An 18,084-nucleotide genomic window follows, 5' to 3' on the forward strand; every position below is an offset into this window, starting at 1 on the left:
TTATATCATACTTCTGAATGACATATCAGCAATATTTAAGTTACCTGGAACAAATTATAGATGTTGATTTAATTATTCAAAGTATAGCTCAAGGGTGAAATATAATTCAAATAATACAGATGATAATGATGATGAATGTGTTTTATATAAAGTTTGAAAAGAATTATTCTCTCCGTCTATATCTTCAACATTTGATGATCACAGATTTGAATAGGTTTCGTTTGACTAGATTTCCAATCACTTGAAACCGAAATTTCAATTCAACAATGGAAACTGTTCTTGATAAATAGAGTTTAATTCAATTCTAGACCTTCAAGGTTCATCTAAAAATATATAAAAATATCATTATTACTTTTTATGACTGAAAATTGATTGTTTTACTTAAAAAGAAAAGGATACAAATAAGACCAAACAAATATTTCTACCGTCATATTTGTATTGATAAATTATAACTTCAAAAAAATCAAACTATTTTTTTACTTCATTAAATGTCATATTTAGAAAATAAAACAATCATTCTTTATAACTTTACAGACTAACAAATAAAAATTATATATATTTTTTTTTCAGGGGACGGGTAAAACATTTGGCACATGACTGAAAGGTAGGGCATTTGAATTCTACAGATAAAATGTGCATAAAATATTGACTGGTGCACGTTAAATCTGTTGGGGTCACAAAGTCTTCCAAGTTCTCATGGCAAATCAATACTTTTGGGGGTACTGAATCGAAGATTGATCGTATTCAGGTTCAGGTCAGAATAACGATATGTGGGTGTGTGTATAAGTCCGCCCTCTAAAACGGGCTATGAAGTATATGTGGGATAAAGTTGTATTCTTGGCCATAGATGGCGCCACTGAAAAACAAGAAGAGCACCCCTCTGCCTAAAATTCGTTTGGTGTTACCGCAGTAAGGCTTTCTAGCATTAGCAAGTAGCATTCGTAACAACAGAAGTATATTTTTAAAAATACTATAAATTATCAAAATTAAAAATTACCTTAATCAAAAACCATCTTAAATGTCTTTAATTAAATATTATCTTTGAAATTACAGGCTGAATAATCACAAAAGGAGCATAAAGATCATATTAATTAAGTTTCTTAGAGCATGCTGAAATTGAAAGTGAAATGCTGCAATCTGAAAGTATAGAAACTTTTTTTTTTTTATTAATAAATATGTTAGTTGAAAGTGTGTATTCTAATTCTGAAATTATAATAAAAATTGTGGTTTATTCACTTAGATACAAATTGATTTTTAATACTTTTTATTTGAAAAGTACTACTATAATGATGTGATTACCTGAATAAATTAAAGTGGTGCAGAATTATTTTCTTAATGATTATATTAGGCATATTTTTTTATATGCAGCCAAATAAAACAAAAAACAAATTCGTTGCAAGTAAGCCATGTGTTAGTTCTTAAGTAATTTGGTTAACGAAGATAAAAAAAAATAAATAAATGAAAAGTAATAGTCTATTTTGAAGAAAGTAAAGAAAAGCATTGGTAATATGACTAAAAAATTAATAACTTTAATTGAATACTTTATATTTAGGGTCTAAAGTCAAATAATTGTTCTTTTTCAGAAAACCAAAATTTCAAAATACATTAATCCTCTTGATGAGTAATTTTTTTTTAAATATGTTCAAAAATTGCAAATTTTTTATTACTAATTTTTCTCCCATATATTTACAAATTAAAACTAAAGATGTATGAGGTCCGAGATTTCGTTAAAAAATGAATGTTTTACTCGGCCAATTAGTGATACACAACAAAAGTTTTATTAGTTACTTGACTAGGTATTATAACATTCACACAAGACAAGAAAAAAATCGTACACATAAAAAATATTTTAGAAGATATAATTCTTAGGCCTATATAAATAAAAACATGTTTCTATTTTTGAATTTTTAAAAAAATTCTAAAAGAATTTTGCAATTGCTGTTTAGATATAAAATAATTAACTTATAACTTTTATTTTTAGCTGAAGACATCTACTAAAAGTAGACTTTATAGTTAAATTTTGCATATAACTTAAATTTTCAATAGCGCTTATTAATGTTTTTTCAGTTAAACAAAGGATATTTTACAAAAGTTTTCACAAAATGACCGTATATTAAATGAAAAATGTTTTAACTATCAGGATTTAATTTTTAATCATCATCTAACAATTAATATCATTTAAAAACAATGAGAGCTACTTTAATTTAATCTTTTTAAGTTTTTGATGCTTAGTGAGAAATATCTCATAACCAATGTTGAACAGAAGATTTATATAGCAGATTTGCTGTCCTTAATGATATAATTCAATATCCGTATCCACATAATTTTGAAGCCCCAAAAGATTAAGTAACCCTTAGATTAAGCAACAAACAGGGGGGAAAATTTACTTTCATTAAAACATTTTCTGTGAAACTAACATGTATTTGCATTACGCAGTAAAAATAATTACGAAACCTCCCATAGTTAATCTAATGATAAGAGAACTTTAACCAGACTGGTTGGAAATAGAATTTATTGACCTAACGAGTAGTAAACATGCTTATTCTAAATCAGAATATGGTTGCGTCGAACATAAATGAGTGTCACCCGGCTTTGGGTTACCAGATATATAGGCAGATTTCGACCACTCAAAACTGAGTTTTGACGTCTAAAACCAGGTCTGGATACCCATACCAGCAATGAGATTTTTTTTACTGGATTTGATTAATAACTAGGTAAATAAAGTGTGGTCGGGTACCTGATACATCCCAGATTAAAATATACAAAAATTTTGCAAAAGAGTTTCTTTTTCAATATGGAATAAGATCATTAAAAAAGATTGTATGAAAATTTAAAAATATCAAGGTAAATACAAAATTTTGAAAATTAATCTTTGTTAAATTAAGATTTATTTTATGATAGGCAAAGATAAAAGGTTTTGAACAGAAAATGGAACTTCAGATTCATCACTCTCTGCAGAACAATCAGTTTCGCTATAACTATCTTTAATATACTTTAAATCGGAGTCAGAACTGCTATTAGTGTCAGATATATTGTCAGGAATGTAAGTTATATCATTCGCAAAACGCTTCCTACCAGACATCTTTAGCTTTTAAAAGAATAAGCAAAACGCTGCAAAACATGCTTCTATATGGACAACTAATGCCATCTGTTTAACCCAGATTTAATTAAACATATAAATGTCAAAGAAGAGCCAAAATGAAATCAAGAACGAGAATAGATTGGGTTGCAGGTCACGTAAGCTTTGCTACCTCTAAATTGCCCGTGGAATTTGGGATTTGTAGTGAAAAGGTAAAACTACATTAATTTTTACCTTCAAGGCCTTAATCCTGGTAATCTCGGCATTTCATCGCCTGCTTCAACCTCAAGCTCTGGTGGCCTGGTCCATTTTATAAGCATTTCAGGAGACCTGTACAGGAATATCAGCTTGGCAAACAGATCTTCCTCAAGAGTGAATTCGCCACTTTCTCGCACCAGATAAATATTCATGCAAAGCTGTAACACTCTGTCAACGTAAGGCATGTCATCAAACATGATATTGGAGGAAGTGCCTGCCACAAATCCTCTCACAACACGGGATACAACAAGAACAAAAGTGGTGTAGAGGCCCACAATCCTGAAAACATAAAGAAAATTGTAATTATGTACAATAAGTAGAAACTACCAAATATTAGCTTTTACTTTAATAATATTAACTGTTTACTTTCTACTTTAACAAATTTTTCAGTTTTCTCTGAAGTTATTAGGTTAAGAAAACAGATTATACAGAAATATTATCTTTATTAATGAGCTTGCTTTTAAAATTAATAACTTTATAATGTCAACTTATTCTAGTAACAAAAACAATTATGAGAAATTAACAATCATACCCATATCCAGAAATAATGGATAATTCAGTAGGGAAGGCTTTGTCACTAAAGGCAACTAATCGCAATGAATCGCAGTTATTAATTCCACTTATTGAGTAAGGAGGGATATCACAGACATCTCGAACTTCCCACCATTCTATGTAATGTGAGATGGTAGTGCTTAATGACTCAGATGTATTCAGCATATCACCAGTCCACATGGATAAATTCAAACCTCGAAACTCTGTGGGACCAAAAAATCGTTTGCTTTTATCAGCTATAAAGAGAAAAACATAATATTAGAAGGATATAAAATAAAAATGCATATAGAGCATTTGGATTCATAGAAATGATTCAGTTCAGAAATAAATGCAAGACATGAAAAATATAAATAAAACAAATTATTATGAACTTACAGTACAATTCATCTATTTGGAGATATTATTAAGTCTCAATGTTGATCGTCGAATATAAGTTCAGACTGACTTTTGGAGGTTACAAAATTTTGAATTTGTATAAGCTTGTATAATCAATATAATAATAATAAATATAAACAACCGGACAGAGTAATAGTCATCACGTCAAACTGAATAAGGTATCTTGGTCATTTATTTAGATTAGTTGTAGTTCATTTATGCCACACTAGAGCTGCACAATGGGCTATTGGCGACGGTCTGGAAAGCATCCCTGAGGATGATCAGAAGACATGCCATCAAAATTTTGATGCTCTGCAGAGGGGATGGTACTCCCACTTCGGTAGCTCGACGATCTATACGCGAAGTCAAGCACTTTCAGGTAGAACAGTTTAACAATGACCAATACCGCACACCCTCAGTCCCTACACAGACTGATCCAAGTAGACCGTCACCCGCACACTTTCGGTAATCTGCCGGGAACCGTGCCTGAACGATCAGTCCACTGTGGGTCCTTATTTAGATTAGAGGGTTACAGCAACATAAAGCTGTTAACCGTAATCAACATCAACACATTAAAACTGGGAAAACTTCCACTCAGATTTCTTGATGATGTGGAGAAAGATTTAAAAACATTAGACGTGACAAATTGAAAGCAACACATGTATCAAATAAACTTTGATGGAAAAATCCTATTCTGGGCTGTAGTTTGTCAAGAAAAAAAAATTTGAACCTGTAATATAAAGATTTTTTTTTTCACACTTGAACCTAAAATTATTATTTATAAGTAAGAGAGTCAGGATGGCTCAAGAGAAACAGTGTACTTAATCAGGGGAATCAGTTTCTAACACTTGTGACAACGGGTGAATTCGCATACTGATCTTAGCTTGTACTGACCACAGTGCTAATATTAAATATTCTCAACAGTGGATTGATCATGGATTAAAATCTCTTTAACATTGAATTAACTGTGAGATATTTTCCTGTAAATGAAGCTCTTTTAAAACAAGATCATTACAAGAAATATATGGTGAAGGACTCTTCTGACTTGTTTCTGGAAATTCTATTAAAGAGAATTAATGAACAGACACAACTGATCGAAAAATCCCCATTTTACAATTTATCGCAAAAAAAAACTGACTGCAATGGTAAAGAATAGTTAAAACTTAAATGTTTGGCAAAGGATATAACTTAATGTATAATTTTAAATGGTCTGAAATATTTATACTAATGTACTAGCAGTTAAAGGAATAATATTTATGGAATTTGATTTCCACTCAAATAAGATTTTTGAGAAAAAAAATATTAATTATCAAAGAAAAAGGACTAGACGATTAATTGTAAATTTAAAACCATATGATATTAAAACACTTTCAATCCAAAAAATTTTGATGCCTGAATAATCAGTAAGAATGCACTAAAACCAAAACTCAACAAGAATTCATATGAATTTACAAAACATAACTTACTTTTCTTTTTATAAAACTTATCAACCACTATAGCACTTCCCGAGCTTGGAATTTTCACAAAGTTCGGGAAGAACTCAGTTATAGTGACAGCCTTAGGAATGGAGCCAGGAATAGTTGTGGCATTGCCTGCATTGACACTGAGTGCTGCAGCGAGATTTTTCTTTTGAGGATCAGTCAAAACAAGTTCTTTCTGATCTTTTACTTCGGGATCTGTCCCATGATTCTCTTTCTTCCTCATAAAAGACCACGAAAGAGTCATTTTCACAGTGGAATTCACTTTCTGCAGCTCTTCCACCAAAGCATTTTGACTCGGAGGGCTGATGGTCCAGATTGAGGTGGAGTTATTACTAAGTTCCACAACTACAGTATCCTCTCTACTATAACCAGTTAAGAAACTTGTTGTGGAGGGATCAGCTAGTTCGGCAACAGCACCTTCAAGTTCCTTCCACTGGCGATCATTGAAGGGTTTGATCTGTTCCCCTTTCAGAGCTGTGGTTCTAAATAAGGGTTCGTAACCGGTTATAGACAGTTCAAATGTGCCGCTTATTGGCAGGTTGGTGCGTCCGACTGTGTTCCCCAAAGCAAACAGTAACAGTGGGAACCAGATTATGAGTATAATGAAAAATAACAGTGAACAGCCAACTCCATATTTAATGAGGGCAGTCCGTTTTGCCCCCCTCGGGGTTGGGTAGTCTGCTTCAGCTCGTCTTGTGCATTTTAACACAAATATACTGGAGTAAACATCTTCCATCTTCAGCCAGTTGCTGATATTCATGCTTGTATCTGTCCATATCCAATCCATCAAACTTCTCAGTTCATACAAAAATGGTATAATCATATACCTGTGAAAGTTTTTTAAAAAAATTAATAACAAACACAGGGAAAAAAAAACACAAAAAAAACATATTACAAAAAAAAGATTATAAAGTTATGAAAAAAAGATAAAAATTTATTAAAATTAAGTGACAATCAAGAGCAAGTCCTAATAAGCTATAAAATTACGAAGAAATATATGATAGACGTCAAGTATTTTCTGATGCCCTTCTTTAAATGGAGAAAAATAAAAGCTTCAAAAAAATAGACAGTTTGTTTAGTATCTAAAAGCAGATTAGTGTAGAACAAGGATGCTTTTGAACACAGTGAACTGGCTTTTCTCGATATAATTAGACGAGGAATCTGGGTTCATAAAGGAAAGTTTTAAATGAATGTCTTCAGTTAGCATAATAGTCAAAGGGATAAAAATAAAAAGGTAGTAGATGACATGATACCATGGCTATAAAAACATTTAAATAGTGCCTAAGAGTTCAAAAATTTATAACTACTTTGTATTTATCTCATACTACACTGCCTTCAGAAGTAATTACATGAGTTATTACAATTCAAAAGTACTACAAGAAATGTTCAATTTTTTTCCACTCCTGATAAATACAAAAAAAAAATCAATGTGTTATCACTATATATTTTTTATAACAAGGTAAAATACTTTAATGAATGAGCATTATTGATTGTAAAGCAAATTTTTTACACGATTTGAATATAACCATATTTTATCATAGCTACATTTACCAATGCCATCACAGCCTCTATCTCTAAGTGTTTCATAAAAAATGCGAAGTATTTTCCCTTTTCTGATTCTCACTCTTTTAGATTGCAGCAGCAACTAAATAAAGCTTCCTAATATTCCCTGGACAAGGATGTACAACCTTTTCCATGGTATAAGAGCATCCAGATTCAAAGACAAAGATCTCTCATTTGATCCTAACCAGGGATCAAGGAACATTCTTTTTCATGATCATGCCTCCTTTGGTGACGAAACGAATAACCAAAACTATTTGTTTCCTTTTGGAAAGAACTTGGAAGAGACTATTGACTTTCTAATTACAACAACTGTATCTAGAGCCATGATGGCTCAGGGGATAGAGCATTTGTCTTCCAATGAGGTGAACCGGATTCGATCCGGCGATGGCTGGTCGATATGAATTCCGCATCCGGCTTGCACTGACGTGAAATATCCTCAGTGGTTGACAGATCATGGGTTAGAGTCCCCTTACCGTCAGGCTTACCGTGGGAGGTTCTCGTGTTCTTCCTTTCCATGTAACGCAAATGAGGGTTAGTTCCATTAACAGTTGGGCTGAAAAGTTCGTAGGCTGACACATAGATGGGGTTACTATTATTAAATACATATAATTTTTAGTTAGTTCTAACCTTCGAAACATGCGTGTATAAATTTGACAGCTGTCAAACTATTAGATTGTGAGATATAGTATTTTTAGTGAAGACACTTTTGATAGTTTAAAAACAATGGATAAAAAGGAATTTCGTGTGTTCATAAAGTATTGCTTCTCAGCAAAAAAAAAAAAAAAAATACTCTTGAAGCCAGGGCTTGTCTTGAGAAACATTATTCGGACCCTGTACTAGGAAAATCAACCATTGAGAAGTGGTTTGCTAAGTTTAAACGAGGCGAAATGAGCACCGACGACGATGCACACAGTGGACGCCCCAAGAGGAAGTTGCCGACGAAAACATCAAAAAAGTCCATAAAATTATTTTAGATTACCATAAAGTGAAGTTTATCAAAATATCTGAGACTCTAAAGATATCAAAGGAACGTGTTGGACATATCGTGAATGAATATTTGGGTATGCGAAAGCTCTAGGCGAAGGGGGTGCCGCACGAGCTCACAATTGACTAAAAACAACAACATATTGATGATTCTGAGCTGTGTTTGAAGCTGTTTAATCGTAATAAACCCAAATTTATGCATCGATATGTGACAATGGGTGAAACACGGCTCCATAATTTCGCACCACTGTCCAATCGACCGTCAGACGAGTGAACCAACTCCAAAGCGCGGAAAGACGCAACAGTCAGTTGGCAAAGTTATGGCATCAGTATTTTAGGAAGCTCATGGTATAACATTCATTGACTATCTTAAAAAGGGAAAAACCATCAACAGAGACTATTACATAGCGTTATTGGAGCGCTTGAACTGCGAAATCGCAGAAAAACGGCCCCATTTGAAGAAGAAGAAAGTGCTGTTTCATCAAGACAATGCACCGTGCAACAAGTTAATGAAAACGATGGCAAAATTATATGAATTGGTTTTTGAATTGCTTCTGCATCCACCGTATTCCCCTGATCTGGTCCCCAACGACTTTTTCCTGTTCTCAGACCTCAAGAGAATGGTCGCTGGAAAGCAATTTAGCGCCGATGAAGAAGTAATCACAGAAACTAAGGCCTATTTTGAGGCTAAAGACAAATCGTACAATAAAAATGATATCCAAAAATTATACGACCACTATAATCGTAGTATCGCCCTTGAAGGAAACTATATAAAATAATAAAATGAAATTTTATCAAAAAAAATTTTTTTTCTATGTTAGCCTACGAACTTTTCAGCCCAACTGTTAGAAAGTCCTCCATGAAGGCAAATACAGTACAAAACCCGTTATCCGGAAATCAGAAAACCGGAAAACTAAAAAACCGGAACGAAATTCGATAAATTTTGCCGCCATTTTTGAAAAAAAAAATTTTTTTTTCCTCAGAAGATTTTAGAATTTTTCTTTCTTTTTTGAAAGATGTTTACCGTACCATCGTTTTGGAAATAATCATTAGTGTATTACTTCATCGTTTTTTCTTCTTTTTAAGATTTCCAATTTATTAATTTTTTTAGTTGGGTTTAACAATAAAAAAAACGGTTTTTTGTAGCGATCCATAAAACCGGAAAAATCAGTTATCCGGAACAGCGATGGTCCCGATCGTTCCGGATAATCGGTTCCCTACTGTATCTCCTAATACTTGATCCAGGAGTTCCCTTGTCTTCTGAATTGGGTTCAAAATTACAAGGCTATGGAGTTGAACATTAGTAGTCGTAAACCCAAAAATTGGGTCGGCTGTTCAACGACGGTTATAAAAAGATTAAAAAAACTGTATCTAATTGCATATGGCATGGCACACTTCGTTACAACCATGCCCCTTTATTCTGCAGACTGCTAGAGGAAGTTAGATGTTATGGGGAAAAAATATGAGTCGAACACATATAACAAATTTTAATAATATAATATCCGTTTATGTGAGCTGCCTTTTGTGTGAACTGCCCCACTAGGGAATTGTACAATTTTAAGAGCACATTTGATGCGTGTATCTAAGAAAAACAGAAAAAAATTAAGCATTTTGAAGCACATTAAAGTTTTAGATATATTAAAGTACCCCAAAAAAGTATTTTTTTAATGATAATTAAATCTTTAATATGATTTTTTCATCAGAAATATATTTTTTTATTAATTCAATATATTAATGTACTAAACCACAAAATAGAGCTTTTTATTTCTTTTTTTTCCCTTGATATTCTAAAATTTCTAGATAATAATTATTTTAAGTTTCCACAGCTGATAATTGTATACAGAACATTTACTGAGGGGGAGCGAATTTATTTTGTTAATATTTATTTCATCTGGTTCTGTTCTGTAGATTTGGCAAATAGCTAAGATTTTTCAAATGTAACTGAGAGTACTGTTAAAATAACTAAAATGTAATTGAGTTCATTAAATTTAATAATAATTACCCTTTGAAGAGGATGAGATTGGCATAATTGTATTTCTTGCAAAAGACATTTCCTAATATTCTAGTTGGATAGCCAGACCTTATTTGATAAGCTGACAGCAGGAAATAAATGCATTTTATTACATACCACATCTTTGGAGGTAAGTTAGCTGCATTTGCAAAATCTCTAAAATAAAAAATAAGAATTAAAAAATTAATGGCAACATAAATTGTCATGATTCATTGCAGACATAAATCATATTTTACAATAAAAACTAGTATTACATTTAAAAAACTAAATTCCACAGTTGAATTTTAAATAATTATTCACTAATTATTTATTTCAAAATATCACAACATAGTATTATTTTATGTTAATACTTTAAAAACTACTTTTTGGATATTTAAATTACATTGATCATTCAAATTGATGTCATTTATATATAAACTTATATTGTTTGCAAATAAAAAAAAGAGGATTAAAATTTAGAAACTATTAAAATCTGTTTGGGTAGCCTGATCATATTCAACTAACTGTGATAGTAAGAAATAAACTTCTTAACTTTTTACTTAAAAAAAATATATATATATGGAGGGAACAAATTGCTGCAAAAAAAATATTTTTAAAATCAAAATCTTAAAATTAAATGCAATACTAACTTACATTTTAATACAAATGCTACTAACATTTCTTCATAAGATAATTATTATTTTCACTAATAATTACTAAGCTAATACCTAAATAATTTGACTTGTTATTTCTAATTTCGAAATGTCATAAATCATTAGTTTTAAAACTTGAAAAGTTACTCTGCAGAGATTATGTGATTAGAATGATGCTTATAAATGGATAGAGAAAATGAGCGCTAAGTTTTAAAATTTTTAAATTATTATTGGCGACAAATTGTTTGTAAAACCATTTTAAGAACTTACCGTGATGTGATTGCAGGAAGAATAAAAAACATCCACAGATGAACTACAAAAATTAGAATGACTTGAAATATTAACTTTCCTAAAATATATTTCCTTAAATACAAAGCTCTGTCTGTGACAATGGTAGCAAATTGAGCAATTAGCATGATTAGGAAAGGTATTGGAACCTATAATAAAAATACACTATATCACATTTTGTTAAACATATGTTGTTTAGAAGAATAATTCACAATCAAAAAGCTTTTAACAGTTTAACATAACAGCTTATTCCAATTATTAGTAATATAAAATAATGAAATAGTATACAATGAATTATAAGAGTGCATAATGGAATTAAAAACAAAAATATTAATGTGTAATATGCAATAATTTAAAAGATAATGCATTTCATTGTGTTGTCTAATCCATTTTTAGAAAATAAAATATACTTTTAATTTAACTGTTAACCCTAAAAATATAATAAAACATTTACGTAAGTAATTGCTCAGCAAAATGTTTGATAAAAATCTAACGGAACAGGCTTTAATAGCATCAATAATTTTACCAATATTTTAAAGTAAAAAGCAGCTCCTCCTCTATTCAGAACTAGTGCTAAACTAATAGCATAAAAATGCTGTATAAGTTTTAAAATGATTCATAGTTAATTTTAACTCCCTAAGTGTTTAATCTAGCATCTCTCATACCTTAATTTGGTTATTTTAATTTAAAACAAAATGTTTTTTCTCATATTTCGCACAAGTTTGTACAAAAGTTTAAAATTTAAATGACTGAGTAATTGATTTTTTTTAAAAATATTTCACTACATTATATTTGTTTTAAAATGATAGAAAAATTATATTTAGAGATTCACTATACCTCCTAAAAGATTAAAGAAAACTAACATATATCTTAACTAAATCATTACCACTTAAAATCTGAAAGATTATTAATTTTTTTAAATTTAAAACAATGATAAACTCATTGGTAAGGCAAACATAGATAAAGCAGATGCAGTTATTTAGCCTTATAAAACATAACTTAAGACCTGAGAAAGTTTTTAAGACCTGATACAAACTGAAACCAATAGAAAAAAATATAGGTTCAAATTTTGTTTTTATTATTCAATAATTGCATTTTAAATTTATTAAATAGCTATATTAAGAATAAATAAACATATATTTATTACCTTATTTTCTTCAAAATAGGAAGTCACATTTTCTGAACCCTCTGTCTGCAAGTCAAATTTAAAGAATTTAATAAAAATATGATCCAACTTAATAGGCAGATATTTATTTACAGTTCATTAAAAAAATTGCTTTGATTAATAGGGATGCATGAATTTAAACAACTTTTCAATGAAAAATTTAATATATATATATATGTTGATGATAAAGATAATCCAAGCCATTAATTTTTTTTTTCTTCCTAAACTACATTGCAACTGAATTAACATATATTCCTTCATTTACAAATAAATTAATTAACAAATAATAACAAATAAACAAATACTTGCTTTATGAATAAATTACTTTAGTGAACAAACATTAGCATTAAATAAATATTTTTCAAAATTTAAAAATAACTGCTGTTGTTCAGCCTTATTAATAAATGATTTTTTGAAAATTGCCAAAGTACACTTCAATTGATTAGCATATTTTTGGTAGGCCATTCACACCATAAAAATTACACTTTAATAATTAAATTGGCCTAAACTATTTCAAGATTCATTCATGAAATAATAATAAATATTTAATTTCATCAAAAAATATCAATTAAAAAAACATAATTTAAAATATAAATCACAATCTTACTCCAAAAGCCCAGTAGCCAAAAACGACTATGAAAAAGTTAATGAAATCACAGAAGAACATATAAGCATAGACATCAACTGTCACTCTATATTCAGGATAAAGGAGGTGGTAGAAAAACATTTTAATAGGATCCACAACAGACCCCACACTGAAAAACAAAATTTCTCAGATAAGTCAGTATAATATTTTAGAATTAAAAAAAATCAATTTTAAAAAATTGTGAAAGTAATAAAAGAATGAAAATTTTTAAACCTATGTTCAACAAAATATATCATTTCAAACTATGGAAGATGTAAAAAAAGTAGACATGGTTAAAACCTTGAGAAATAAACATTGGTTGAAAAAGTGTAAACAAACGCATTCTATATTTTTTTTAAAATATTCAACAATGAGATCCAAATTGATCTTCCACCCCCACGTGCTGGAGAAGGAGTCAAGGCAACATTGTTGCAGAACGTTACAGAGTTCTTGAAGAAAGAATTTTCCTTCAGGAAGTAAAAAATTTTGTTTTTATTTTCTACAGAAATTTTCAAAATTTTTTCTCTAAAATTTTATTTTTATTTAATATTTCTAAGTTGCCCCATCCCATCCAAGAAGGTGGGCTGGAAGATCGAATTGATTTCATTAGATAGCTTTCTTTTTAAAAAAATATTGAATCGTCTATTTTCACTTTTTTGACAAATGTATATGACTCGAGATATTTTCCCTTTCCAAACTTTTTTTTACATTCCGTATTTCATTAAATGTTTTTTAAATGTATTTAACAATACATGCAATATAAAGGCATAATCATTTTCTGATTTGTGTATAGCTGCATTCCTTATGTATTGGTATTAACATCAAGATTGTAATCTAAAAATAAATATCACTATCTTCTTAGCAAAAGAAGTTAATATTAAAATCATTTTTAAACTATTTTTAAATATTATAAAAATTTCATGTGAAAACAACTAGCAAAAAAAGATCTGATGCATTTAGATATGTAAAACTATGAAATGTGCAACAAACTTTACATTTTTTTTATTTGAATAATGTGAATCTAACTTTAAAGCAACATTGCAGAAAGACCATATACACAAAAACCAATAGTTTTTTAGTTAAAATTTTTAAAATTGAGTCATAAAAGTATCAAAAACAATTTTATAATTAAACACTAACTACCTAATAAAGAGATTTTAAATTTTTCTAAGAAAGCAATTGAAACACGGAGTGTGCAATTCTAACATAAAATTAAACTAAAAAAGTAACAAGCATAAATAATTAAGTATATTTTATAAAAGAAGCTTACATTTTTGAAATATCAACTCGAGGTAGTTCTTCATAAGCTGAAATCTCACTTCCTACAAAAGTAAATACATCAAACAAAATACCAAGATATATCATATAATATGAAAATGGAAGTACATGGAGAATTTTAATTAATATTAAAAGTACTAATTCAACTATTAAGGAAAATAGCATTTAATCAGTTGGAAATAAATTATCCTAAACCTAAGAATTATTTTAAAAAACTAAATTTAATTTTTTTAAAAACCATATTGGCAATATAGAAATTTAAATTTATCATATATTTATTAAAAATATAATGAGGAAGCAATCAATTTATATAAAGGGAATGGACTGACTTGGCCCACCATGGACTGTTGCGCTACTGAGTTTAGTTTAGCTTAAATATTACTATGTGATTCTAGGTATGTACTTCACTTTAGATGCCGATTCTAAAAATATATATTAAGGGGAGAAGTGAGTGATTACTAAACACTCTGTATATGTAAACATTTCACCATAAAAATAGACTTTGATTTTGATTGAAAAATATTTAAAGGAAGAAAAAAGGCTTAAATACCTAGGCATAAATTCATTATTTCCAAATATTAAACTTTTATTATTTTTCAGATAAATAAGGATATATTTTCTAACACAGAAACATAAATCATCTAAAGTAAATATTTATAACAGTTGATACAAATTTTAAAATATTATAACGGCAAACTAAACAGAATAATTAGATTCTTACAATGAAAGGGAACTATAAAAATACATTAAATAATCATACCTTCATCGTCAGAACACTCATCTGGACTCTCAACTAATACGGCAGTATCACCAGTTTCATCAATGTGTTTTTCTCCATGATCTACCTCAGATGCAGCCTTTTTAATTTCGGGAATGCTGGGCAATTTCTATAAAATAAATACAAAGAAAAATTATCAATTAAATAAGTAGAGTTAACCGGTGAGGTTAAAGAAAATCTATTAGAATAATTTTTTAATAGTCAATTTCTTACACCCAAAGCAAATATTTTAAAGGCATAGAAAATAGTTATAGATAAGAGCCCCTGAATGAAAGGTTTATGTTACGTACTGAAAAAAAAAATCTTATAGATATTTTAGAATGTTCTGAATATCTAACTAATTGTAGACAAAACTATTTCTTATTTTGTTATCAATACATGAATATTTATTCAATAATTATGTCTAATACTCAACTAATATTATGTTGAAGCTAAATTTTATGTAGAAGACAAATAAGTACATTAAAATTTTTTTAATAATCAAAAATTACATGCACACAAATGATTTCAATATGCTTACTTTAGTAATTCCATCTTTTCCATTCAATGCAATAGTTTCCGGTTCAGAATCAACATTAGGAATTATTAAACTTTTTTCTGTATCTTTCCATAGACCTAGACTCTAAAACATAAGATATCTTAAGTATCTATGTTAAAATCCCAATAATAATTACAAAACTAAAATAAATACTAAAAAACTATAAACACAATTCTTTTAACTGCAGCTCTTCATTAACCACAGTAAATTTTGCAGATTTAAACATTGAGAATTTTAGCTAAGTATTTTTTTTTTAAATTCATTAAGTAATTTCAGCTTAGCTAATTGCAGCTAAGTAACCTCTTCAATAACTTTTTACATTATTTCTTTAATTTGGTTTTGATAACATTGTTCCAATGCTCTAGAAAATTTATTTATTGTAAATAATAAATATGTAAGTATATACTTTTTGTGCTTTTAAGTATTTGGATCTGAAAATTCAAATTAAGTAATTCATGACTGATCTGTTTCAGACTGATATTGCTGCCAAATTTAACAGGAAAATTTAAGGATAATGTAAAATGATTCATATAACAAAATAAAATTCTATAAAATGCAGTCTTACATTTCAAGGTTTATTTTATGAAGTCATTCTTCTATTGCCATTAATAACTCCTCAGAAAGCAGTAGCAAAACGTCTGACAATTTTGACACAAAAAACATTACATTTTTCTGTATCAAATTTTTTTTAAGACCAAATATTAACAGAGTATTAGCTAGGTCTAGATATTTTAAATCCATGACTTTCCATTATTTCCATGACTTCTATCAAACACTTTCCATGACTTACACATGTAAATACATTATAACAAAATAAAGTCGAAAGAGCATCTCTCCCTCTAAGCGATTAAAACCTTCTTTCTTTTTAAAAAAAAATATTTTGTTCCTTTTTCTGAGCACTGCTTTGCACACTTTTTTAATAAATCAGTTTAAACCAAAGCAATAAAAAAAGGACTAAACAAATTAAACAAACTTAAAAAAAAACATGCTTCGCAGTAACTAACATACAAATTAGAAAATGGATTTAAATATATTTAATAATGCCTTTTAAGGTTAATTTAGATAATGTTAATTTAATTTAAAGAAAATAAGTATCAACATCAATCCATACACTATCAAATTACAATATATATATATATGAAGTCTGACCTAGGCCCCCCACATTTTTAGATCAGGCTCTGCATGAGAATAAAAATTGAGATGCGACATTATGAAGGGCTCCAATAGCTAAAAATCCAAGATGAATTAGGAGTTTCCATGAATTTTGAGTATTTATCACTAAAAATCATAACTTTTCATGACAAATTTTGATCTAGCGCAGAATCCAAGACTTTCCATGACTTTTTAGAAGTGCAGATACCCAGTATTAAGCATAAAATAAAATGTTCCATAATTGAATCAACCATAATTTAATAAAAATACTTATTAAAATATGTAAAATTATGTATGAAACAAAAGATGTACTCTGATAAATATTATAAAATATATAAGAATGACAACACTTACTTTCAGCATAAACCGATGAAAAAATACAACCAATAAGACAGCTAGATCAAAGACAGCATAATTATCATCTTTTCTGATGCCAAGAATAACGGTTGGGTAAAATGGGTTATTAGGAGGAGGTGTTTGATAATTCCAATTAAAAAAGTAGAATTGGAATAAATATTTCAAAACAACCACAGCCTAAAATAAATTAAATTTCATACATAAATGACTGATATTTACCTTTGATATATATTTTCTTTAGTTATAATTAATTTTTTTTATTGTATGCATGATTATTTATGTATAATAAAGCTTCCAAAGCAATTTGAAGTAAATAAAATTATGGAAACGTCACATAAAAAAAGCCTTATAAACTCAAGTTAAAATTCATAATTAAATGTGAATATAGATAATTTTTTATTAATCCTACAAATGCTTGATTGTAAATTTTTTGCAATTTCAATTAATTATTAACCATTTTTTAATATATAATGAGAGTAAAATATAATAAGGATTTTATTTCTAAAAACATTTCCTCAGAGTTCAAAGGGTAAAAGAAAATTTTTTCAAGATTCTGAATAGTAGAAATACAATTCACTGATTCAGAAAATCCCTTAAAAGACAATTATTACAATATTTCAAATCATATTTTTACTAGACCCAGCAACATTTCATAATTGATAAACACTAAAACTTAGTTTTTTAATAAAACTAGTTTTAAATATCAGTTTTTTAATAATTAAAATTTCATTACACAAAAGGTTCAGCAATTAGATTTAATAATACATAAGTATATAAATAATAAATATGAGTAATATTACGTATAACAATCTGAAAAGTTTTAAAATTTATATAGTTTATTGACAGAATCATATCAGACACATAGCCTTCACTATATAATTATGCGTAAGAATTACGCTTAATTTTCACTTTTAGAAAACTTAATCTACATTTTTGTCCGTCTTCTTTCCCTGAAATGTGCTCTAAAA

General features: G+C 28.8%; 1 protein-coding gene across 1 annotated transcript in view; it reads right to left on the minus strand.

Moving 5' to 3' along the window:
* Positions 1-11: 11 nt before the first annotated feature.
* Positions 12-18,084, minus strand: part of LOC107446587 (piezo-type mechanosensitive ion channel component 2) — a gene marked incomplete at its 5' end in the record, with an annotated part of 85,950 nt that continues 67,877 nt past the window's right edge. Inside the window, 12 exon segments of the mRNA XM_043049668.2 lie at positions 12-323; positions 3,314-3,616; positions 3,870-4,125; positions 5,731-6,572; positions 10,295-10,459; positions 11,206-11,372; positions 12,371-12,415; positions 12,996-13,143; positions 14,284-14,335; positions 15,052-15,178; positions 15,590-15,691; positions 17,114-17,293. Coding sequence (XP_042905602.1) covers positions 3,316-3,616; positions 3,870-4,125; positions 5,731-6,572; positions 10,295-10,459; positions 11,206-11,372; positions 12,371-12,415; positions 12,996-13,143; positions 14,284-14,335; positions 15,052-15,178; positions 15,590-15,691; positions 17,114-17,293 — 2,385 coding nt within the window.

This window comes from Parasteatoda tepidariorum, chromosome 6 (genome assembly GCF_043381705.1).
Source record: "Parasteatoda tepidariorum isolate YZ-2023 chromosome 6, CAS_Ptep_4.0, whole genome shotgun sequence".
Lineage (NCBI taxonomy): Eukaryota > Metazoa > Arthropoda > Arachnida > Araneae > Theridiidae > Parasteatoda > Parasteatoda tepidariorum.